General features: G+C 45.5%; 1 protein-coding gene across 1 annotated transcript; it reads left to right on the top strand.

Moving 5' to 3' along the window:
• On the top strand, nucleotides 1–15,358 carry LOC129842077 (stromal interaction molecule 2-like). The gene is made up of 12 exons (XM_055910465.1): nucleotides 1–700; nucleotides 3,725–3,855; nucleotides 4,867–4,978; nucleotides 5,339–5,450; nucleotides 5,757–5,872; nucleotides 6,386–6,563; nucleotides 7,030–7,207; nucleotides 8,688–8,849; nucleotides 9,886–9,986; nucleotides 11,202–11,446; nucleotides 12,648–12,837; nucleotides 13,077–15,358. Exons 1-12 carry the CDS (start codon nucleotides 544–546, stop codon nucleotides 14,302–14,304), a joined length of 2,910 nt encoding a protein of 969 aa, XP_055766440.1. The 5' UTR covers nucleotides 1–543; the 3' UTR covers nucleotides 14,305–15,358.
• The last annotated feature ends 11,244 nt before the right edge of the window (nucleotides 15,359–26,602 follow it).

Genomic DNA, 26,602 nt, shown 5'->3' with positions numbered 1-26,602 from the left:
TCAACCCGTGGAATTATTTTGTGGAGAGAGAGCTTCGGTCTCACTCAGATTTCCTTGCTGTCGAAGTTTCTATTGGATGTTCTTATCGGATATAATCATCTTGGATTCAAACCATTCTGTTTGTAACCCATGATGAGGATTAAAATCATTATTTAACTTTAACACCCCATCGGCCGAAGTTATTTAGCGCCAATTCCGTTTTCTTTTTTTGGATAAAAACTTGTTGGCAGCCGTTGGAGTTCTAACCCTTTCTGGAGTTTTAATGTAACGGTTGAGTTGTTGTATAATGTTATCGAATATTTCACCATATCCCCTTGGTTAGTTTCTCAACCCGAACCCAATCATTAGCGTCACATATCCTCTGAATAACGGTTCCGTTAATAGCTCAATATGATCGCCTAACACTTGCGCACGGTGGTGCATGTGAGTGTTGACATCGTTAACCAACCGGGTCTCGGTTTGTGTAGCCGACATCTGTTTTGTGGATCTTCTCCCGGTTCTCTCGCTCCCACCGGGATGAGAGTTTCTCTTAATTAAACCCCCATGATGTTGCTCCTTTCCCCGGTTCTCCTCCTCCTGCTCCGCGGGGTCTTATTCGAGGCTTCGCAGGGCATCATCCAGGACAGCGGCTACCATCACCACAATGACCCGGAGCTCGGACTCACCTTTGCCGGCCAAAGAACAGTGTTCGACTCGACAGGTAAAAATGACCCCCGGATGACTGACGGTGACAATAAGCGTGGATAGCCGTAGCCTAAAATTACGTCCATATGCCCTCATTACCTTGACGTGAACCCTGCTCCAACATGGATCTAGCAACGATTGGATAGGTGAATAGGATCTGGTCCACATATGTAGTTGAAACACAACCACTTCCGCCCTTCTGCTGCACTTCAGCTGATGTAAGAAGGGCTTTAGAAATACATTTGATTTGATTATGAATACATTTGAGTCAGATCAGTGCAGATCTGGGTCAAATAGCATCTACACTTTCTAATCATTGAGCTGTGCGGTAGTTTGCCCGGTGTAATGGAACCTGTGGAATATCTCCAAAAAGAAAATCCAGGGCAACTAAACTAGCTAAATATATTTGGTCTGCAGATCTTTGATTAATCAAGAGAAGTTATTCCAACCTCAGCGCAATGTGTGTCCTGAAGCAGGATCCCGCGCGGAGACGGGGAGTGACAACCGTTAACTGTTATGCACGTGTTTTGAGCACTCAGCGGTTATCTGAGCTCGGTGTTAGGAGGAGTCATCAATGTTGACAAACCAACTGGCATGGTGGAAATGTACCGTTTTATCAACACCTCTTCGGTGACTTGTCCTATCATTCCTATGGTCACTGGGACACATGGAGTTGCAGGACATTGGGCATTGGAGATGGGCACAAGTGCGGAGTGGCATGGTACTCTTGCTCATACAGTGGTCTAGCAGCTGCTTGTAGCCAAACATAGTGTAACGACCCTGGGTTTATAAGCGCGGAAATCTATTCTGCCGCTCGAGCATGCTTTTGCGGCACAGTCGATAGCGCGCCGGATCTCGGGCTAGAAGGTCGACGGTTCGAAACCTGCTCCCTGCCTGTTTCATTACAATAGTTTAGATGCGGGATGGATAATCGTAATTGACACAATCAGAATCATTGACACACAATCATTGACACAATCAACTTTGCAAGTCTTTGTAGCTACTTTCGCAACAATTTAGCATGTTAGCTAATCCTTCCCCTAACCTTGACCTTAGAATAAAGGGTTAACTCCTAACCTTAACCCTTTAGCTACTTAGCTAGCATGTTGCCTTACCCTAATCTTAAACCCTATACCTAACCTTAACCCCTAGTTTAGCTAATGTTAGCCACCTAGCTAGCCTAGCTAACATGAACACAACAAATTGGAGTGCACATTAATGCCACACATTAATGCCACAATCATGTAATACACACCAAAAAGACAAGGGAACAAGATTCCCACCTTTTCCATTGTCAATAATACATTTTTCCCATATTCTTGATTAATGATTTTTAGTAAACTCACTGTTTGATTCCAGAGATGAAATGATTCATAATTATAAGTTCATTATCATGTCTACACACTTTCTACCAGGCTTTACTAGTTTCAATTCAGACTGGAGTATTTTTCACCTCCCCCCCACAATTTTTTTGGGGGGGGTTGCGACTACCCCAGTGGAGATTTGCTGCAGTAGAGAAGAGTACAGTACATTACAGGAGAGTGCAGTACATTACAGGAGAGTACAGTACATTACAGGAGAGTACAGAGTACAGTAGATTAGAGTATAATACAGAGTAGAATATATTACAGTACAGTAGAATACTGTACTGTGCAGTAGAGTACTGTAGAGTACAGTTTGGTTCATTACAGTACAGTAACTCTAGTGTGCTCTACTGTTTACTCTACTGAACTCTCTTATACTCAAGTGTACAGTGCAGGACTGAACCAATCATGGACGTATATGTTTGGGCCCAGTCAAGTCCTGACCAAACCAAAAATTGACATCTGTGGATGTTGAAATATAAATCTGGTCCAGAATGTACCAAAAAGCAAAGACAATTCTGTGGACAAGGCAGACTGACCAAATTTCAACTACTTTTCAACTTCCATGAACATCTGGTGCCGGTCGGTGCTCAGTGACTAAGAATGCAGGTTACAGTGAAATAGGAGCAACAACGGCTCAGCCGCAAAGTGGTAGGCCACACAAACTCACAGAGCGGGATTTCAGAGCGCTGAAGCACGTAAAGCGTAAAAATCATCAGTCCTCGGTTGCAGCACTTATTACTGAATTCTAAACCGCCTCTGGAAGAAACGTCAGCACAAGAACTGTTCAGTGGGAGCTTCATGAAATGGGTTTCCATGGCCGAGCAGCCGCACACAAGCCTAAGATCACCATGAGCAATGCCAAGCGTTGGCTGGAGTGCTGTAAAGCTCGCTTACATTGGACTCTGGAACAGTGGAAACTCGTTCTCTGGCAGTCCGACGGACAAATCTGGGTTTGGCAGATGCCAGGAGAACACTACCTGCCCCAATGCAGAGTGGCAACTGTAAAGTTTGGTGGAGTAGGAATACTGGCCTGGGGCTGTTCTTCAAGGTTCGGGCCCCTTAGTTCCAGTGAAGGGAAACTACAGCATATAATAACATTCCAGAAGATTCTGTCCTGTTTCAGTATTATAATGCCTCCGTGCAAAGAGCGAGATCCATACAGAAATGGTTTGTCGAGATTGGTGTGGAAGAACTTGACTGGCCTGCACAGAACCTTGACCTCAACCCCATATAACATCTTTGGGATTGTATTGGAACGCCGACTACGAGCCAGGCCTAATCGCCCAACATCAGTGTCCGACCTCACTAATGCTCTTGTGGCTGAATGGAAGCAAGTCCCCGCAGCAATGTTCCAACATCTAGTGGAAAGCCTCCCCAGAAGAGTGGAGGCTGTTATTGTCATTGTACCATGTCAGATATACAGTTGAAATGTATTACATTTAGAGTTTTCATCCCAATACTACACTTTATATACATCACAGAAGACCGAACTATAACACAACTGTTAGACATAGAAACACCAGATTTTTGTCAGTTAATTTAGTTTTTAAACTAATTCTGAAAAACATGAATATCATTCCACCATGAGGCCACTAGAGGGCGCTTTTGGTCATTGACTGTAGGAAAGGGCTACCTAACATATTGATAAATGTATTGATTGACCATCTCTATAGACCCATGCCTGGTGGTGTCACCTCCCTGTATGAACGAGGCAGACCGATACAGTCTGGAGGCTCTGAGGAACATCCACAGAGAGATGGATGACGACCAGGATGGAGGGATAGAGGTGGAGGAGAGCGTAGAGGTACGTAACCACGGAGGACGGATTCAGGTGTGTTTTGATTGGACAACAGATGGTAGGAGTCTTTATTCAGTTACATGCTGTGTGTGTAGATCCTCGTTGACCAGTCTGTCTGTCTCATGATTCCTGTCCTGTTAGTTTGTTTAAGCCACAGACACTAGAGCCCCTTTAGAAGTGAGTCCAGATTAGAAGTGTAGAATGTTGGACTGTTTGTCCCAGAACTCCAGAACTCATCAGAATGTCGTCCAGGGCTTGATGATCCATGGGATTGGGTTGCTGTTACCGTGGAGACGGGAGGGGAGGGTGGCTGACATTCCTGTCCCCATCACATGAAGAATCAAATTACAGCCAAGGATAGATTCCAAGATGGTGGAACACACACACACACACACACACACACACACACACACACACACACACACACACACACACGCACAGACACCCAGTCTATTTTATCTCTAAACTAAAATGTCTTGGTCCTTATCATTGGTACAGTTGACGGTCGTCAAACTAATGTGGAAACTTAGAAAGGTTAAGGATGTGTGAACTGTTATTAGACATGTGTGGTTGTGTGTGTGGTTGGTTAAGGATCTGTGTGTGTGTGTGGTTGGTTAAGGATCTGTGTGTGTGTGGTTAAGGATGTGTTTGTGGTTAAGTGTGTGTGTGTGGTTAAGTGTGTGTGGTTGGTTAAGGATGTGTTTGTGGTTAAGTGTGTGTGTGGTTGGTTAAGGATGTGTTTGTGGTTAAGTGTGTGTGTGGTTGGTTAAGTGTGTGTGTGTGGTTAAGTGTGTGTGTGGTTGGTTAAGTGTGTGTGTGGTTGGTTAAGGATGTGTTTGTGGTTGGTTAAGGATGTGTTTGTGGTTAAGTGTGTGTGTGTGGTTAAGTGTGTGTGTGTGGTTAAGTGTGTGTGTATCCCTCTGTATGTGTTAGACGTTTCCCTTTTGACATTAAGCTACACACTTTTCATAATCCTGTGTGTGTGTGTGTGTGTGTGTGTGTGTCTTGGCTGTGTAGTTCATCATGGAGGACATGAAGCAGCAGCAGACCAACAAACACAGCCATCTTCACAGAGAGGACCAACACATCACCATAGAGGAACTATGGAGGGGCTGGAAGTTCTCAGAAGGTACATTGTGTGTGTGATTATGCAATATGTTGTTACATTCACCGTTTCTTCATTACCAAACCCTCCCACCTCTCTCTCTCCGTTCCCCTCCTCCTCTCTCTATCCCCATCTGACCTCTCCCTCCCTTCCTCCCCCTCTCTCCCTCTCTGCCCCTCCTCCTCTCTCCCTCTCTGCCCCTCCTCCTCCTCTCTCTATCCCCATCTGACCTCCCCCTCTCTCTCCCTCTCTCCCTTCCTACCCTCTCTCTCTCTCTCTCTCCCTTCCTACCCTCTCTCTCCCTCTCTCCCTTCCTACCCTCTCTCTCCCTCTCTCCCTTCCTCCCCCTCTCTCCCTCTCTCCCCCTCCTCCTCTCTCTATCAGTCCATAACTGGACTCAGGATGAGGTGTTGAGGTGGCTCAGGGAGTTTGTAGAGCTGCCTCAATACGAGAACAACTTTAAAGACTTCAGGGTCAACGGCAACACCCTCCCCAGGTGAGAACGGCCAATCAGAAACCTCAGAGAGGTACTTCCTGGTGGGCACAGCCAATCAGACAGCTTCTTACTGAAACTTACTGGCCAATCAGGTAACACACCCTAGTTACAGTGTCCATTTGGTATATTTTGAGTCGTTACTATACAATTACAAACAAATCCGAAGCAGCTCAATTAGTCTAATTAAAACGCTTAATAATAACATAACAGAAAGAGAAACACAGTCCAATCAGATGTAGAAAGAGCCAATCAGAACACTTTAGTATTCTCGTCTAATCAGAGCTGGTGTCATTGTGATGTGTGCAGGATAGCAGCCAATGAGCCGTCGTTCCTGAGCGGCCAGCTGAAGATCCTGGACCAGAGAGACAAACAGAAACTCAACATCAAGGCTCTGGATGTGGTGCTGTTTGGGGCTCCTATACGTGTGTAGACAGTACACACACACACACACACACACACACACACACATACACACACACACACACACACACACACACACACTCTCTCTCTTTGTGCATGTGCTCATGTCCACTGATTATATTGAAAAGCTCTAAACAAATGAAATCATCTTTCTCCTCCACTTTCATCATGACTGACATCATCATTATCCTCTCATCCTCCTCCTTCCTCTTCTCTCTTCTCTCTCCTCCTCCTCCTCCTCTTCCTCCTCCACTTTCATCATGACTGTCATCATCATTATCCTCTCACCCTCCTCCTTCCTCTTCTCTCTCCTCCTCCTCCTCCTTTTCCTCCTCCACTGACTGTCATTATCCTCTCATCCTCCTTCCTCTTCGCTCTCCTCTCTCCTTCCTCCTCCTCTCTCCTTCCTCCTCCTCTCTCCTTCCTCCTCCTCTCTCCCCCCTCCTCCTCTCTCATGCTGCTCCTCCTCATCCTCCTCTCTCCTCCTCCTCCTCCTCTCTCCTCTCCTCCTCCAGGCCCACCCCATAACTACATGAAGGACTTGTTGCTGCTAGTTTCTGTGATGATGGGTGTAGGAGGCTGCTGGTTCTCCCAGGTTCAGAACAAAGCTTCTAAAGTCCACATCTCCAAGATGATGAAGGACCTGGAGAGTCTGCAGAGTGCTGAGCTCAGCCTCAGAGAACTACAGGAGCAGTGAGTGTCTATGACTGTGTGTGTAATGGGTTGAGGAGAACTGTTATGTGTGTTTCCTGCTAATGCGTTTGTTTGTGTGTATGTTTAAATGTTTCCTGATAATGTATGTGTTTGTCCTGCTTACGTGTGTGTGTGTGTGTCTTTGCTGCTAACGTGTGTGTGTGTGTGTGTGTGTCTTTGCTGCTAACCCGTGTGTGTGTCTTTGCTGCTAACCCGTGTGTGTGTGTGTGTGTCTTTGCTGCTAACCTGTGTGTGTGTGTGTGTCTTTGCTGCTAACTTGTGAGTGTGTGTCTTTGCTGCTAACCTGTGTGTGTGTGTGTGTGTGTGTGTGTGTGTGTGTGTGTGTGTGTGTGTGTGTGTGTGTGTGTGTGTGTGTGTGTGTGTGTGTGTGTGTGTGTGTGTGTGTGTGTGTGTGTGTGTGTGTGTGTGTGTGTGTTGCTGACGCATGTCCCCGTCCTGATACCAGGCTGGAGCAGGCCCAGGAGGAGAAGCGTAACGTGGCGGAGGAGAAACAGAACCTGGAGGAGAAGATGAGGGATGAGATCATGGGAGCCCAGGAGGAGGCGCACAGACTCCATCGACTCAGAGCTGGAGCCGTCAGTCAACTGAGCAGACTGAGATACGCAGAGGAGGAGCTGGAGCAGGTACAGAACCTAACCTTATCCTACCTTACTTTATCTTACCTTACCCTACCTAACCTTACCTAACCTTACCTAACCTTACCCTATCTTACTTTATCTTACCTTACCCTACCTAACCTTACCTAACCTTACCTAACCTTACCCTACCTTACCTTACCGTATCTTACTTTATCTTACCTTACCCTACCTAACCTTACCCTGTCTTACTTTACCTAACCTTACCCTATCTTGCTTTACCTAACCTTACCCAACCCTACCTTACCCTACCCTACCTTACTTTATCTAACCTTACCCTACCTAACCCTACCTAACCTTACCTTACCTTATCTTACTTTACCTTACCTTATCTTACTTTATCTAATCTTACCATATCTTACCCGACCTAACCTTACCCTATCTTACCTTACCCTACCTAACCTTACCTTACCTAACCTTACCCTGTCTTACTTTACCTAACCTTACCCTATCTTGCTTTACCTAACCTTACCCTACCTTACCCTACCCTACCTTACTTTATCTAACCTTACCCTACCTAACCCTACCTAACCTTACCCTACCTTACCCTACCCTACCTTACCTTACCTAACCTTACCCTATCTTACTTTACCTAACCTTACCTTCTCGTATCTTACTTTACCTTACCTTATCTTACTTTATCTAATCTTACCCGACCTAACCTTACCCTATCTTACCTAACCTTACCTTACCTAACCTTACCCTATCTTACTTTATCTAACCTTACCCTATCTTACTTTACCTAACCTTACCCTACCTTACTTTATCTAACCTTACCCTACCTTACTTTACTTAATCTTACTTTATCTAACCTTACCCTACCTAACCCTACCTAACCTTACCCTATCTTACTTTACCTAACCTTACCCTATCTTACTTTATCTAACCTTACCCTATCTTACTTGATCTAATCTTACCCTATCTTACTTTACTTAACCTTACCCTATCTTACTTTACCTAACCTTACCCTACCTAACCTTACCCTACCTAACCTAACCCTATCTTACATTACCTAACTTAACCCTAACCTTACCTAACCTTACCTTATCTAACCTTACATAACCCTTACATTACCTAACTTAACCCTAACCTTACCTAACCTTACCTTATCTAACCTTACATAACCCTTACATTACATAACTTAACCCTAACCTTACCTAACCTTACCTTACATTACCTAACTTAACCTTACCATAGCTAACTCTAACCCTAACCTTACATTACGTAACTTAACCCTAACCTTACCTTACCTTAGCTAACCCAAACTGAAGCAAGTCCACAGTGTAGGAAACACTATCAGTATTGGCTCAAGGCTGGTGGTAAAAACGGTCCACCCATCAATCAAAAGCTTTAACCCTTCTCGTGTGTGTGTGTGTGTGTGTGTGTGTGTGTGTGTGTGTGTGTGTGTGTGTGTGTGTGTGTGTGTGTGTGTGTGTGTGTGTGTGTGTGTGTATGTGTGTGTATCTAGGTTCGGGGAGCATTAAAGAAGGCAGAGAAGGACATGATGGCTTACTGGTCTGTCCCGGAGGCCCTACAGCTCTGGCTGCAGCTGACCCACGAGGTGGAGGTCCAGTACTACAACATCAAGAAACACAGCGCTGAGCTGCAGCTGAACACGGCCAAGGAAGAGGTAGGAGACTACTGGTTGGTTGGTGGGTTGATTGGTTGGTTGGTGGATTAGTTGATTGGCTGGTTGGTGGATTAGTTGGTTGGTTGGTGGATTAGTTGATTGGTTGGTTGGTGGGTTGGTTGATTGGTTGGTTGGTGGATTAGTTGATTGGCTGGTTGGTGGATTAGTTGGTTGGTTGGTGGATTAGTTGATTGGTTGGTTGGTGGATTAGTTGATTGGTTGGTGGATTGGTTGGCTGGTGGATTAGTTGATTGGTTGGTTGGTGGATTAGTTGATTGGTTGGTGGATTGGTTGGCTGGTGGATTAGTTGATTGGTTGGTGGATTGGTTGGCTGGTGGATTAGTTGATTGGTTGGTGGATTGGTTGGCTGGTGGATTAGTTGATTGGTTGGTTGGTGGATTAGTTGGTTGGTGGATTGGTTAGTTGGTTGGTTGATTGATTGATTGGTTGGTGGACTAGTTGGTTGGTGGATTGGTTAGTTGGTTGGTTGATTGATTGATTGGTTGGTGGACTAGTTGGTTGATTGGTTGTTTGGTGGATTAGTTGATCCGTTGGTTGGTTGGTTGGTTGGTTTGTTGGTTGGTTGGTGGATTAGTTGGTTGGTGGATTAGTTGGTTGGTGGATTAGTTGATCCGTTGGTTGGTTGGTTGGTTGGTTGGTTGGTGGATTAGTTGGTTGGTGGAGTAGTTGATCCGTTGGTTGATTGGTTGGTGGATTAGTTGATTGGTTGGTTGGTGGATTAGTTGGTTGGTTGGTTGATTGGTCCAGTACTACAACGTCAAGAAACACAGTGCTGAGCTGCAGCTGGCCACTGCTGAGGAGGAGGTAGGAGAGAGACGTAAACCAATCAGTTTATTGATTCATCAACTGATTGATTGACTTTTCACTGACTTCACGTAGGAAGAAAGAACATAGGGGCTGTAATTAACCGCTGGTGTGGACATCACCAGGAGGATGTGACCTCATATTAACCCTTGGTATGGACATGACCAGGAGGATGTGACCTCACCCCTTGGTATGTGTATATCCTGTCCAGGCAGAGAAGATCAAGAAGAAGAGGAGTTCCCTCATGGGGACGTTCCACGTGGCTCACAGCTCCTCACTGGACGATGTTGACACCAAGATCCTGGAGGCCAAGTGAGACACACACACACACAGTCTTAATTTAGTCAACAATAACTTTGACAAAATAACAACCTATTTTTCCTGACTAAAACTATGAAGATAACGAGACCAGAGGGAGAGAAAAACATAACTGTAACAAATTACTTTTAATTTTAGTCGATGAAAATGTGACGTGACGAGAATTCCACATGAGGGTAATGGACATTTAACTTGACATGAATCTACTTTTCATCCGTTTTGTCCAATCCTAACCATGCATGCAGAATATGTAATGTAGTCCTCTCATTGGCAGAATTAAAGTTGTGTGATCTGATTGAGCTGATCTGACTGGTTCTCCCACACAGTCCCAGGCAGTCTCTTCAGTCACTCTTCAGTCTTTTGAACTGATGTGAAGCCAGGACACTGGACTTGTAACTAACCTCAACTAGAACTGATGTGAAGCCAGGACACTGGACTTGTAACTAACCTCAACTAGAAACCGATGTGAAGCCAGGACACTGGACTTGTAACTAACCTCAACTAGAAACCATGTTAACTCTCACTCTTACTTACATGATTTGATTACATCAGAAGCTCAATTTTCCCATGTGTGCTGTTGTTCATTTATCTGTGCCACGGTCCACAACTGTGAGTTGCAGTTGCTGTTCTCGTGTTTTTGTGACGTATTTTGTGACGGAGTTGACATGGTTTTTGTGACGGAGTTGCAGTGGTTTTGGTGACGGAGTCGACGTGGTTTTGGTGACGGAGTCGACGTGGTTTTGGTGATGGAGTCGACGTGGTTTTGGTGATGGAGTCGACGTGGTTTTGGTGACGGAGTCGACGTGGTTTTGGTGACGGAGTCGACGTGGTTTTGGTGACGGAGTCGACGTGGTTTTTGTGACGGAGTCGACGTGGTTTTTGTGACGGAGTCGACGTGGTTTTTGCGACAAAGTTTTTGTAACAGATTTGACTTTGTTGTGTCACACAGTAACATACTAAACTAATGTATGTTGTGTTGACATAGCTGACATGTTACTATATTATAACAGTCTGCACCTGTGTGTTGTATCACAGCAACGCCCTACCAGAAGTAACTAGCTGACGTAAACTGTGCTTTTGACTCCCCTCACAGCAACGCCCTACCAGAAGTAACTAGCTGACGTAAACTGTGCTTTTGACATCCCTCACAGGAACGCCCTATCAGAAGTAACTAGCTGACGTAAACTGCGCTTTTGACATCCCTCACAGGAACGCCCTATCAGAAGTCACGGCCTGCCTACGGGAGCGCCTCCACCGCTGGCAACAGATAGAGCGCCTGTGTGGTTTCCCTCTCCTCAGGAACTCTGGCCTGGCCAGCCTGACAGCCACGCTGTATTCAGACTCTAACTGGGTGGCGATGCCCAGGGTGTCTGTACCCACCTTCCCTTCCTATCATGAAACAATACAAGGCTCTCTGGAGGATCTGATGGAAGACTCCTCAGCACCCATCTTAGGTAGGTTATAGCAATCAGTCGCTCAGTTGGTCAATATAATGAAAATATAATATGGTCATTAAGCAGACATGTTTATGCAAACAGATCTACAGCACGGTGAGTGTATGTTTATGGGATCACCGTGGTAATCAATCTCATGCCCATACCTAGGCTTGACGATTAGTTGACACGTTGAATCAGGTGCTAGCTCTGGAATAGACCAAACACATGGAACAGCTGGGGGTTCTGAGGAGAGGTTGGGAACAGCTGGGGGTTCTAAGGAGAGGTTTGGAACAGCTGGGGTTCCCGAGGAGAGGTTTGGAACAGCTGGGGGTCCTGAAGAGAGGTTGGGAACGGCTGGGGGTTCTGAGGAGAGGTTTGGAACGGCTGGGGGTTCTGAGGAGAGGTTGGGAACAGCTGGGGGTTCTGAGGAGAGGTTTGGAACAGCTGGGGGTCCTGAGGAGAGGTTTGGAACGGCTGGGGGTTCTGAGGAGAGGTTGGGAACGGCTGGGAGTCCTGAGGAGAGGTTGGGAACGGCTGGGGTTCCCGAGGAGAGGTTTGGAACGGCTGGGGGTTCTGAGGAGAGGTTGGGAACAGCTGGGGGTTCTAAGGAGAGGTTTGGAACGGCTGGGGGTCCTGAAGAGAGGTTGGGAACAGCTGGGAGTCCTAGGGAGAGGTTTGGAACAGCTGGGGGTTCTGAGGAGAGGTTGGGAACAGCTGGGGGTTCTAAGGAGAGGTTTGGAACGGCTGGGGTTCCCGAGGAGAGGTTTGGAACAGCTGGGGTTTCTAAGGAGAGGTTTGGAACGGCTGGGGGTCCTGAGGAGAGGTTTTGAACAGCTGGGGTTCCCGAGGAGAGGTTTGGAACAGCTGGGGGTTCTAAGGAGAGGTTTGGAACAGCTGGGGGTACTGAGGAGAGGTTTGGAACAGCTGGGGTTCCCGAGGAGAGGTTTGGAACAGCTGGGGGTTCTAAGGAGAGGTTTGGAACAGCTGGGGGTACTGAGGAGAGGTTGGAGAACCACTGCCATACCTGATTCAATGTTTAAGTGATTAGCTGCTTAGTGGAATCAGGTTTAGTGTTATTTTTGCGAGGTTTTCCATGAATAGGATTTCCATAAAATTAACAAAATGGAAAAAAATCCCCAAAATGTTCCCCACATTTTTCGGGGATTTAAATTTTTTTTTTAAAAATACAGTGAATGTTCCCTTTCCTTTGCAACCCTAGTTCCACCAATGAAGCGCTCCCCTCGCTCTCGTGGCTCTACCTCCACCGTGTGTCGTCAACGGCGTTCTGGACACGCCTCCTCTTCCTCTTCCTCCTCCTTCTCCGACCCTGATATCCTGATCCCTATCCACACCACGCTCCCTTGCTTTGAGGAAGAGGAGCAGGTCTTCATCAACACCCAGCGGAGAGGGTGAGTCGCACAATTTCAATTTAGGAAATAAACTGACGTTACAATTCTGATTCCAATTTTCTACAATGCTTCTCTGTGTTGGCTGATTACAAGGTGTCTCACGGTGACACTTACAGTATTTTCAATGTGTGATTGAAACTTTGTGAACCTTGATGGAATCTTTCTCTCTCTATATCTTTTCACTCTCCCTCCCTCTCCCCCTCTCTCTCTCCCCCCTCTCTCTCTCCTTCTCTCTACAGAGATTCTCAGGTAATTTATTCTGACAGGACCCCTCCTGTCAGCAGAAGGTCATCAGAAACGGAATCCCCCATTTGTAACATATCTAGAGAAGAACTGGAGGCTTCCTTGGATGAAGCCACATTGAAGACATCATCTAAAGACGAGCCAGACTTTTCTTCTGTGGACAACACTGCTCCAAGGAAAATGCAAAGAGGCAAAAGTGAGACTTCCATGGACCCCCCCGCCAACGCAGCAGCCCAAAAGGTCTTGGGTCGTTCGATGGACAACGTCTCAAGGAGGTCATCCAGAGATGAGTGTCACGAGTTTCCGTTGGAGACTCACGTCTCAAAGAAGAGGTCTCTTCTATCTACAGATGTGATCGGTGTGTCTCTGGACACCGGCTCCAGACAGATGATGAGAGAGAGCAGGGGGGAAGTCTCATTCAACAACTCCATGAGAGGAAGGCCCAGAGAAGAAATGGTGGCGGCCATTGGAACTCCAACGAGAAGGATATCCCGAGAGGAGGTGGACTTAGCCGACAGCGCTCAGAGGAGGATGGCGATGTCCAGAGACAAACTGACCCTTCATCTGGACAGCAACTCTTCTCACAAGATGCTCAGGAAGAAGATAGAGTTCCCAGTGGAACCACCATCCGCCGCCACGAGGAAGATATCGATAGACGAACACCATGAGATGTGCTCTCACACTCGCAGACGAACAAACAGCGATAAGATTGACAGATCCATAGATACTCCCACTGGGAAGATCTACCCGGACAGGGCCCCGGAAATCCCCAAACGGAGGATATCCAGGGAGGAGTATGCAGAGTCGTCCCAAGTGGGTCACGGTCCCCAGGTTTTGGATTGGGGTCAGTTCGGACAACCTGACCTCACCTTGTCCACGCCATGGAAACAAACCCAGACCCCTGACCCTTATACCTCCGACCACCTGACCGAACTGGTGTATGACGGAATTCTGGAGAAGTCCTGTATCACCCCAGCAACGACCCCAGCAACAACCCCTGACCTGCCCCAGAGGATCACGGAAGGAGGAGAGCGAGAAGGGAATCCTCCTGTTCCGCCTCCGAGGAGTGGCCGGTCCCTAAACACGTTGCCCCCGGAGATGAGAGGCGAGAGGCACCAAAAGGACAAAGACAAAAGCGCGAAGTCGTCCAAACTCAAGAACCTTTTTAAGAAGAGGAAAGATCATACCCCAGAACGGCCACAAGGGGGCCTGAACAATCTCTGACCGTTAACTGGAATTTAAACACTTTTTTATGTTAATTTTTTAACCAGGAAGTCTCTTGAGGTTATGAAACTCTTGTTTGTTTTTTTAAAGAGAGAGATCTGGAAAGACGTCAGCCAGGAAAAGCTGAGAGGAAACATGAACATTAGTCCTATAGATTTGATTTTCTAAAAACCGACACGGACTGTTTGGCTGGGATTACATGTTTGGGATTACAGGATAATGCAATCTGGGATTACATGTTTGACTGGGATTACATGTTTGTAATGGCTGGGATTGACTGGGATTACATGTTTGTAATGGCTGGGATTGGCTGGGATTACATGTTTGAAAGATAAAAACATGAGCAATAGGATTGATATATTTTTTCAAAGCCAACGAAGTGTAATTTTTGAAACCCAGAAAAAAATACTGTTCTGGCTGATTAAACGCAGATTGCGGACAACATGTTATTTTGGCAATGGCTAGTCAATGGGGCAGGTAGCAAACTCTTGAGTTGACATAGCAGTCTCTAAGACTGATTAAACTCATCCTAGACTGAATACTCTGAAAACAGGAAGACAGTCGTTGCTATAGTTTCGGTACTATTTTGGTACTACAAAGCAGAATCAGTTAACCATCTAACTTTAATAAATAACCAGAAATAACTATTGATTTTCTGGTTCATTAAGAAAAGGTAAAGTTAGATATGTGTGTCTTTGGTTGTCTTTGGTTGTTAAATGTATAAAACGCTATTTTCATAACGTTTAGGTAAGTTAGCTGGCTAACTCATTGATCCTGCTTTTGTAGTATACCCCTCTGGCTGGATGTCCTCAGAGGGACAAAGAGGATGAAAGGGTGTAAGATAACCTACGGTGCCCAAATGTTGTCTCTGCAAGGAAGTCTTAATAAGTAGACCAATGATGGGTGTCCCGTTTCAGCTTCATTTGGAAGCAGTGTGATCCCATGCTGTGTTTGATCGCCTCCTATGTTCAGCGTTGGGTGTTTAGAGCTGAGCTATTTATTTCTTGACTAGGGAGCATTTCTTCGGCGCTCTTCTCCTGTACGATAGAATCAACTGTAGTTTATTTGGATTGGGGGAGGGGTGTGTGGGGGGGGGGGGGGGGGGGGTGCAGTCACAGTGCTGTTCAGTGGTTCCTAGACCTTTTTATCATTGCAGTCACAGGGCTGTTGAGTGGTTCCTAGACCTTTTATCAGTGCAGTCACAGGGCTGTTCAATGGTTCCTAGACGGTTTCCTCAGTGCAGTCACACGGCTGTTCAGTGGTTCCTAGACCTTTTTATCAGTGCAGTCACAGGGCTGTTCAGTGGTTCCTAGACCTTTTCCTCAGTGCAGTCACAGGGCTGTTCAGTGGTTCCTAGACCTTTTTATCAGTGCAGTCACAGTGCTGTTCAATGGTTCCTAGACGGTTTCCTCAGTGCAGTCACAGGGCTGTTCAATGGTTCCTAGACGGTTTCCTCAGTGCAGTCACAGTGCTGTTCAATGGTTCCTAGACCTTTTTATCAGTGCAGTCACAGGGCTGTTCAGTGGTTCCTAGACCTTTTTATCAGTGCAGTCACAGTGCTGTTCAATGGTTCCTAGACGGTTTCCTCAGTGCAGTCACAGGGCTGTTCAATGGTTCCTAGACGGTTTCCTCAGTGCAGTCACAGTGCTGTTCAATGGTTCCTAGACCTTTTTATCAGTGCAGTCACAGGGCTGTTCAGTGGTTCCTAGACGGTTTCCTCAGTGCAGTCACAGGGCTGTTCAATGGTTCCTAGACGGTTTCCTCAGTGCAGTCACAGGGCTGTTCAGTGGTTCCTAGACGGTTTCCCCAGTGCAGTCACTGAGCTTTGCTCGGGGGACATTTCTATTATGTGTACGGTTGCAACATTTAGATAACTTTCCCAGGTTTTCCTGGAATCCCGGTCAGAAGATTCCCTGGAATCCCGGTCAGAAGATTCCCTGGAATCCCGGTCAGAAGATTCCCTGGAATCCCGGTCAGAAGATTCCCAGAATCTAGAGGGAAAATCGGGAATATTCTAACCAGGATTTCTGGAAAACCTGGAAATTAGTTGAAAAGCATGTTTTATCTTTTTTAACTAGGCAAGTCAGTTAAGAACAAATTCTTATTTACAATGATGGCCTAGGAACAGGTAGTTTAACTGCCTTGTTCAGGGGCAGAACAACAGATTGTTTTACCTTGTCAGCTCGGGGATTTGATCAAGCAACCTGTCGGTTAGTGGCCCAACTCTCTAACCACTAGGCTACCTGCTGCTTTTTGTTTCTTTTGGAACTGAGCTTTGAGAAAGGATGTGATTTTTTAAAAACAAAATTAATCTAATTAAATGAGCTTGTTTTTGAGAATTATTCTGTTCTGTTCTTTGTGGAAGTTCAGTTTTTCTTTTCAAGGTGATTCATTTACTGATTTTATTTGAAGGTGCCTTTGGGGGGTAGTTTCTCAAAACTTTTATCTAAAAAAAAAAAAATGTTCATGACATCTTTTACTTGTTTGTTAATTAAATATAATTTATTTTATTGACCGTTTTGCAGTCTTGGGTGTCTAGGATAGAGTCAACTATATCTAAAGAAAGTCTTAACCAAGTCAAGGTCCTCAGAAAAGGACCTGCACTAAAATACTTTATTGAAAGGAAACTTTGTATGCATTGATAATGATGAATTTTAAAATAAATATTAACAAAATGCCAAATGTATCATTGTTTTGTAAGTATTTATTGCTTGGTGACCATAGTACATTCTCAAACAAAATGCTTAAACAGTCACATAGCTACAGATAAAAGTAACAATAACCTTTTTTACATAATTGAGAATTCAAATTTTTTATTAAGGGAATACATTTAATTGGTCTAAAACACCTTGGGTAATGGGTGACACACAACTTTAATCAAAAAGACATGAAGCATAAAGACTCCATTAACAAAACGTATTGCACGATTTTCTAGAAAAACAACACTGATTTCATCATAGAAAAACCTATTACATCTCTCAGGGGACGTAGCAACTACAGTTGTCATGGAGAATGACTGGTCTCTGGTCTCTCAGGGGACGTAGCCACTACAGTTGTCATGGAGAATGACTGGTCTCTGGTCTCTCAGGGGACGTATCAACTACAGTTGTCATGGAGAATGACTGGTCTCTGGTCTCTCAGGGGACGTAGCAACTACAGTTGTCATGGAGAATGACTGGTCTCTGGTCTCTCAGGGGACGTATCAACTACAGTTGTCATGGAGAATGACTGGTCTCTGGTCTCTCAGGGGACGTAGCAACTACAGTTGTCATGGAGAATGACTGGTCTCTGGTCTCTCAGGGGACGTAGCAACTACAGTTGTCGTGGAGAATGACTGGTGTCTGGTCTCTCAGGGGACGTAGCAACTACAGTTGTCATGGAGAATGACTGGTCTCTGGTCTCTCAGGGGACGTATCAACTACAGTTGTCATGGAGAATGACTGGTCTCTGGTCTCTCAGGGGACGTAGCAACTACAGTTGTCATGGAGAATGACTGGTCTCTGGTCTCTCAGGGGACGTAGCAACTACAGTTGTCATGGAGAATGACTGGTCTCTGGTCTCTCAGGGGACGTAGCAACTACAGTTGTCATGGAGAATGACTGGTCTCTGGTCTCTCAGGGGACGTAGCAACTACAGTTGTCATGGAGAATGACTGGTCTCTGGTCTCTCAGGGGACGTAGCAACTACAGTTGTCATGGAGAATGACTGGTCTCTGGTTATTTTCAGGCATTCCTCCTTGCTCCTAATATTAAAAAACAAACATTAAAACTAGTACACACGTCAACAGATAGTCGTCCTAATCAGTAGGGAAGAACAGAGATGTCATTCAGTAAGGGACTGTGACAATATTTTAAGATAATACACAACACAGAGGACTAGAGGTCAATAGGGCATTAATGATCAATGGAAACAGTTGTTTTTCAGGTTGACATCTGTTAAGAATCTGTGTAGAATCTGTTTAGAATCTGTGTAGACTGTTTAGACTCTGTGTAGACTTTGTTTAGAATCTGTTTAGACTCTGTTTAGACTCTGTGTAGAATCTGTTTAGAATCTGTGTAGAATCTGGTTAGAATCTGTTTAGACTCTGTTTAGAATCTGTTTAGAATCTGTTTAGAATCTGGTTAGAATCTGTTTAGACTCTGTTTAGACTCTGTGTAGAATCTGTTTAGAATCTGTGTAGAATCTGGTTAGAATCTGTTTAGACTCTGTTTAGAATCTGTTTAGAATCGGTGTAGAATCTGGTTAGAATCTGTTTAGACTCTGTTTAGAATCTGTTTAGAATCTGTTTAGAATCTTTGTAGAATCTGTTTAGAATCTGGTTAGAATCTGTGTAGGAATTTCAGTCCGGGACTCATAGCTACATGTCAAGCTTTCATTGGTCCAAATCGTCTATAAATTGAGCCTGTAATAGGATACTTGTTTTTTGGCCATTGGCCCAATTTTACTGCAAGGAATTCTAATTAGTCGACCACAGGCTAGTGTTGAGGGGTTATAAATGACATCATGTCCCGTTGTTCTGTGGAGGAATCACTGAGGACAGGGAAGAATGAACATCGACCATCTACTTCCCAGCATAACATCTATGATTCGTTCTCCTTGAATAAACCACTTTTTCTCCCCCTGATTTGCTTTGGGGTTTGTGTTATTGAAGAGGAACATCAACTGCTAACATGACAAACACTTTGATACGTAACAAAACTAACTGATTATCAGTAGGCATGTAGCCCCCCAATGTCCTCCTGACTCACTGTGTAATTTTCCGACCCAGAAGGCAGCAGGAATGAGGAGCAGGAACAGAGATTTGGAGGCCAGTACCAGGACCCAGATCAGACAACTTTCAGGGTCAGGGTTGTCCTGGATGTTCTCTGTTTAACGGTGAGGTACATTATCAGTGGGCCACTTTCTATGTTATTTTCAGACCAATCAGTGTGTCCTTTCTACATTACACCAAGGGAAATGGAAATATTGTGTTTCCACTGATATTGTTGACAGTATGATACAAAGGTTAAATAAATGTTCCTCCATCAATCTTAGTCGCATAAAATACATTTATACACTTTATATAGACTTTTTCCAAATGAAACCAATCGATAAAACAGAAACATGTAAAAAAAATAATTAGAAAAAAGGAGTTAGTTCTCACCAAAGGAAATCCTAGTGGTGATGTTTCCATAGTGGTAGACCTCCAGGTAATATGCAGCCTCGTCGGTTCTCTTCTGCTCTTCTCTCCCCATGGTGACGCAGTAGTAGAGTCCCAGGTCAGACTCAGTGATGTTCTCAATCAGCAAGTCATAGAATCTCAGAGAGCGCCTCCATAGGAGGGTGAAGCGTGGGACAGGGCTCTTTAGAGACTTGAAGACAGAAGCCTCACACCTTTCACTCCCACCAGAACAGTTTCTGATCCAGACTGTTTCTACGTTGTGTCTGATGTCACAGTGAAGAACGACGTTGTCTCCTGGTCTGACTCTCAGCTCCACCTCTGCTGCAGAGATCCCATCCTGACTGGAGGAAACAGCACCTACAGGTAGCAGAGGAACAGTGTTAGGATGAACTGACTGGAGGAAACAGCACCTACAGGTAGCAGAGGAACAGTGTTAGGATGAACTGACTGGAGGAAACAGCACCTACAGGTAGCAGAGGAACAGTGTTAGGATGAACTGACTGGAGGAAACAGCACCTACAGGTAGCAGAGGAACAGTGTTAGGATGAACTGACTGGAGGAAACAGCACCTACAGGTAGCAGAGGAACAGTGTCAGGATGAACTGACGAGGTAACAGCACCTACAGGTAGCAGAGAAACAGTGTTAGGATGAACTGACTGGAGGTAACAGCACCTACAGGTAGCAGAGGAACAGTGTTAGGATGAACTGACTGGAGGTAACAGCACCTACAGGTAACAGAGGAACAGTGTTAGGATGAACTGACTGGAGGAAACAGCACCTACAGGTAGCAGAGGAACATTGTTAGGATGAACTGACTGGAGGAAACAGCACCTACAGGTAGCAGAGGAACAGTGTTAGGATGAACTGACTGGAGGAAACAGCACCTACAGGTAGCAGAGGAACAGTGTTAGGATGAACTGACTGGAGGAAACAGCACCTACAGGTAGCAGAGCAACAGTGTTAGGATGAACTGACTGGAGGAAACAGCACCTACAGGTAGCAGAGGAACAGTGTTAGGATGAACTGACTGGAGGAAACAGCACCTACAGGTAGCAGAGGAACAGTGTTAGGATGAACTGACTGGAGGAAACAGCACCTACAGGTAACAGAGGAACAGTGTTAGGATGAACTGACTGGAGGAAACAGCACCTACAGGTAGCAGAGGAACAGTGTTAGGATGAATCCTAGAATGTCACCTTGACATCATAAACTTCTCCACATGAAAATATAAACCTCATGTCTTTACCACAGTCATCACAATATCACAATAATAAGATAACAAATCTGTTCAACCATAAAACCACATCAATAAATCATCTATCATCCAGCTATAAGGCCCAGTAAAAAAGTTACTCACAAAAGAATGCAATCAGAGAGACACACAGCCTGTCCATCTGGTGGTCTGACGGTCTGATGGTGACTGTCAGAGAGTAGCTGGGTCTTTGAGTAACAAGGTCTTTGCTGTGTATTTCCGTGTTCATGACTAGATGTACTTCACCATGAAAGGACATACGAGCAGCGATTGGTTTGATCGAGTGGAAAGTTTTCAGCTCGTGGTCCTTTTCTCAGAAACCCATGTTGTGACAGGAAGAGGAGGGTCTAGCATCGAGGTAATCAGGTTTCACACCAACGTGACGTCAATGGAAAATATTCAGCTTCTTTGAGATGTTCACCTTAAATAGCAACACCTTAAGAGACCTACAGACACTCTATGAAGAAACATACACACATTTTGATGACTGAGTTGACCTTTAAACCTACAAGAAAATACACTTATACAGAGGCTTAAAATAGGTCTTTATACCTGTAGTCAGACAGTAGGCCTCATGTTAGACCTAAAGTAGGCCTTTATACCTGTAGTCAGACAATAGACCTAATGTTAGACCTAAAGTAGGCCTTTATACCTGTAGTCAGGCAGTAGACCTAATGTTAGACTTAAAGTAGGCCTTTATACCTGTAGTCAGACAGTAGGCCTAATGTTAGACCTAAAGTAGGCCTTTATACCTGTAGTCAGACAGTAGACCTAATGTTAGACCTAAAGTAGGCCTTTATACCTGTAGTCAGGCAGTAGACCTAATGTTAGACCTAAAGTAGGCCTTTATACCTGTAGTCAGGCAGTAGACCTAATGTTAGACCTAAAGTAGGCCTTTATACCTGTAGTCAGGCAGTAGACCTAAAGTAGACCTTTATACCTGTAGTCAGGCAGTAGACCTAATGTTAGCCTATCTTGAGACAGAGGCCTATCTTGAGACAGAGGCCTATCTTGAGACAGAGACCTATCATGAGACAGAGGCCTATCTTGAGACAGAGGCCTATCTTGAGACAGAGACCTATCATGAGACAGAGGCCTATCTTGAGACAGAGGCCTATCTTGAGACAGAGACCTATCTCGAGACAGAGGCCTAAGGGTCCTTCTATACCTGTATCCTGCCAGTATTAATGTTTGATTTATCAAACGATGAACATTTATTAATCATAACATTTAAAACATGATCTGTATGAACTATTTCAGGCATCCCAACATGTAGTATTTATCTACCAAACATGGAGACCTCACCCTGACTTGAAAACCATGGTCGCGTTCGAGTGGATCACGTTTGTTGAGTTGTTGAGCATCGTTGGTCACCGCCTTACAAAGTGTGTTGCATTATGGTTATAAAATATGTCCGACTTGCGACGACATGGAGGCTGTATGACCTTGACTAAAACCATGTGATCAAAGGTCATGCAGATGTTGATGAAGTCGCTGCAGTTGCTTCTCACCAACTGGACCATGTCACCATCACCTGCATTGTGGGAGGGACTATTTGTCAACCAATCATTGGGGTGTTTTTGTTTGACCTACAGGAACGTGGTGAAAGACGTGACTGAAACATGAACCTCCTTGTCATGACTGTAAAGCTACAGGGGATACAAATGAAAGTGATATTTGAGACCTCTCTCTAACTAATTAATTATACACACGTTATGTATTCAGTTTGTAATGAGTGATATGGGGCGTATAGTAAAGTTTATTTACACATTTATAAAGAAAAACCTTTAGAAACACCAGCAGCTATGTTGACACTGTCATGTTGAAACAGCCAGAAACTACAACCAGAAACTACAATAACCATAATGCTCTATAGAGGATGTGACTGAAACAGAAACACCAGCAGCTGTGTTGACACTGTCATGTTGATCTGAGTCTTTCTGTTGTAAAACCACTACAGTGTCCAACTTTCTACTGTGGCAGATGAACCTCCCTCCACTTCTCTCTCACTTTCATCTACAGTTGGCAGCCAGAAACTACAACCTGAAACTACAATAACCATGATGCTCTGGAGTGTATGTGATGGTACATATTTTAACAGCTAAACCAATTGTAGATATTTATCTTTGTGGATGTATTTCTGTATCTAACAATCTATTTTTATTCAGGAACAGTGGGGAAACAAATAGGACCGAGACAGAGTGAGAAATTCACTCAGTGTGAACATGTGTGAGCTCATCGTCATGAGTTTAGCAACACCATGGCAACGGCAACAGGAAGTCAGTGTGGGTTTCCTGTGTACTATGTGAGTGTGTGTGCGTATGATGATTGCATATGCATGCCGAGTCCTTTTTGTGTGGCTGTGGTTTACTCAGCTAGTGCTGCTGCTCTGTAGGGGAGGGGTTAATGGGGGCTGGTGTTTAGGTGTGAGGGGTTATGGGGGGCTGGTGTTTAGGTCTGAGGGGTTAAGGGGGGCTGGTGTTCAGGTCTGAGGGGTTAAGGGGGGCTGGTGTTTAGGTCTGAGGGGTTAAGGGGGGCTGGTGTTTAGGTCTGAGGGGTTAAGGGGGCCTGGTTTTTAGGCCTGTGGGGTTATGGGGGGCTGGTGTTTAGGTCTGAGGGGTTAAGGGGGGCCTGGTGTTTAGGTCTGAGGGGTTAAGGGGGGCCTGGTGTTTAGGTCTGAGGGGTTCAGGGGGGCTGGTGTTTAGGTCTGAGGGGTTAAGGGGGGGCTGGTGTTTAGGTCTGAGGGCTTAAGGGGGGCCTGGTGTTTAGGCCTGTGGGGTTAAGGGGGTTCTGGGTTTAAGACAGTTGCTGGGCCTGGTCTCTGGAAGTCAGAGAGAGACAAAGATGGGGAGACAGAGAGAGCGAGAGAGAGTGAGGGGGGGAGGGGTGAAGGAAAGAGAGAATGGGGTGGAGGAAAGAGAGGGAGGGGGAGTCAGAAAGAGAGAGAGAGAGGGGGGAAGAGAGAGCGAGTGAGAGAGCGCGACAGAGAGAGAGAGACAGAGAGAGAGAGAGAGAGAGCGACAGAGAGAGAGCGACGGAGAGAGACAGAGAGAGAGAGAGAGAGACATTTCACATTTCTTCAGGTCTGAGGGTTAGTTTTCAGGTCTGTAGAAACCACAATGTTTCCATCTACTTGACAGGTGATGTGTCAACTGCTTGGCCAGCCACTGTAGCCCTGCACACATGTGTGTGTGTGTGGATGTGTGTGTGTGTGTGGATGTGTGTGTGTGTGTGTGTGTGTGTGTGTGTGTGTGTGTGTGTGTGTGTGTGTGTGTGTGTGTGTGTGTGTGTGTGTGTGTGTGTGTGTGTGGTGTGTGTGCAAAATACTATGTGACACCCCCAGCTACTCTGATACTGTTACTGACAGACCCAGCTACTCTGATACTGTTACTGACAGACCCAGCTACTCTCATACTGTTACTGACAGACCCAGCTACTCTGATACTGTTACTGACAGACCCAGCTACTCTGATACTGTTACTGACAGACCCAGCTACTCTGATACTGTTACTGACAGACCCAGCTACTCTGATACTGTTACTGACAGACCCAGCTACTCTGATACTGTTACTGACAGACCCAGCTACTCTCATACTGTTACTGACAGACCCAGCTACTCTGATACTGTTACTGACAGACCCAGCTACTCTGATACTGTTACTGACAGACCCAGCTACTCTGGTACTGTTACTGACAGACCCAGCTACTCTGATACTGTTACTGACAGACCCAGCTACTCTGATAGTGTTACTGACAGACCCAGCTACTCTGGTACTGTTACTGACAGACCCAGCTACTCTGATACTGTTACTGACAGACCCAGCTACTCTGATAATGTTACTGACAGACCCAGCTACTCTGGTACTGTTACTGACAGACCCAGCAACTCTGATACTGTTACTGACAGACCCAGCTACTCTGATACTGTTACTGACAGACCCAGCTACTCTCATACTGTTACTGACAGACCCAGCTACTCTGATACTGTTACTGACAGACCCAGCTACTCTGATACTGTTACTTACAGACCCAGCTACTCTGATACTGTTACTGACAGACCCAGCTACTCTGATACTGTTACTGACAGACCCAGCTACTCTGATACTGTTACTGACAGACCCAGCTACTCTCATACTGTTACTGACAGACCCAGCTACTCTGATACTGTTACTGACAGACCCAGCTACTCTCATACTGTTACTGACAGACCCAGCTACTCTGATACTGTTACTGACAGACCCAGCTACTCTGATACTGTTACTGACAGACCCAGCTACTCTGATACTGTTACTTACAGACCCAGCTACTCTGATACTGTTACTGACAGACCCAGCTACTCTGATACTGTTACTGACAGACCCAGCTACTCTGGTACTGTTACTGACAGACCCAGCTACTCTGATACTGTTACTGACAGACCCAGCTACTCTCATACTGTTACTGACAGACCCAGCTACTCTGATACTGTTACTGACAGACCCAGCTACTCTGATACTGTTACTGACAGACCCAGCTACTCTGGTACTGTTACTGACAGACCCAGCTACTCTGATACTGTTACTGACAGACCCAGCTACTCTCATACTGTTACTGACAGACCCAGCTACTCTGATACTGTTACTGACAGACCCAGCTACTCTGATACTGTTACTGACAGACCCAGCTACTCTGATACTGTTACTGACAGACCCAGCTACTCTGGTACTGTTACTGACAGACCCAGCTACTCTGATACTGTTACTGACAGACCCAGCTACTCTCATACTGTTACTGACAGACCCAGCTACTCTGATACTGTTACTGACAGACCCAGCTACTCTGATACTGTTACTGACAGACCCAGCTACTCTGGTACTGTTACTGACAGACCCAGCTACTCTGATACTGTTACTGACAGACCCAGCTACTCTGATAGTGTTACTGACAGACCCAGCTACTCTGGTACTGTTACTGACAGACCCAGCTACTCTGATACTGTTACTGACAGACCCAGCTACTCTGATACTGTTACTGACAGACCCAGCTACTCTGGTACTGTTACTGACAGACCCAGCAACTCTGATACTGTTACTGACAGACCCAGCTACTCTGATACTGTTACTGACAGACCCAGCTACTCTCATACTGTTACTGACAGACCCAGCTACTCTGATACTGTTACTGACAGACCCAGCTACTCTGATACTGTTACTTACAGACCCAGCTACTCTGATACTGTTACTGACAGACCCAGCTACTCTGATACTGTTACTGACAGACCCAGCTACTCTGATACTGTTACTGACAGACCCAGCTACTCTCATACTGTTACTGACAGACCCAGCTACTCTGATACTGTTACTGACAGACCCAGCTACTCTGATACTGTTACTGACAGACCCAGCTACTCTGATACTGTTACTGACAGACCCAGCTACTCTGGTACTGTTACTGACAGACCCAGCTACTCTGATACTGTTACTGACAGACCCAGCTACTCTCATACTGTTACTGACAGACCCAGCTACTCTGATACTGTTACTGACAGACCCAGCTACTCTGATACTGTTACTGACAGACCCAGCTACTCTGGTACTGTTACTGACAGACCCAGCTACTCTGGTACTGTTACTGACAGACCCAGCAACTCTGATACTGTTACTGACAGACCCAGCTACTCTGATACTGTTACTGACAGACCCAGCTACTCTCATACTTTTACTGACAGACCCAGCTACTCTGATACTGTTACTGACAGACCCAGCTACTCTGATACTGTTACTTACAGACCCAGCTACTCTGATACTGTTACTGACAGACCCAGCTACTCTGATACTGTTACTGACAGACCCAGCTACTCTGATACTGTTACTGACAGACCCAGCTACTCTCATACTGTTACTGA

Source organism: Salvelinus fontinalis, unplaced genomic scaffold, assembly GCF_029448725.1.
Source record: "Salvelinus fontinalis isolate EN_2023a unplaced genomic scaffold, ASM2944872v1 scaffold_0010, whole genome shotgun sequence".
Classification (NCBI taxonomy): Eukaryota; Metazoa; Chordata; class Actinopteri; order Salmoniformes; family Salmonidae; genus Salvelinus; species Salvelinus fontinalis.
Note: the sequence above shows the minus strand (reverse complement) of the source record. Positions and strands in the feature narration are given on the sequence as shown.

Coding starts and splice junctions, on each gene's coding strand:
- LOC129842077 (XM_055910465.1), top strand. CDS start 544: ATGATGTTGCTCCTTTCCCCGGTTCTCCTCCTCCTGCTCCGCGGGGTC. Junction 6,564..7,029: donor CTCAGAGAACTACAGGAGCA/GTGAGTGTCTAT, acceptor TCCTGATACCAG/GCTGGAGCAGGCCCAGGAGG. Junction 9,987..11,201: donor ACCAAGATCCTGGAGGCCAA/GTGAGACACACA, acceptor CATCCCTCACAG/GAACGCCCTATCAGAAGTCA.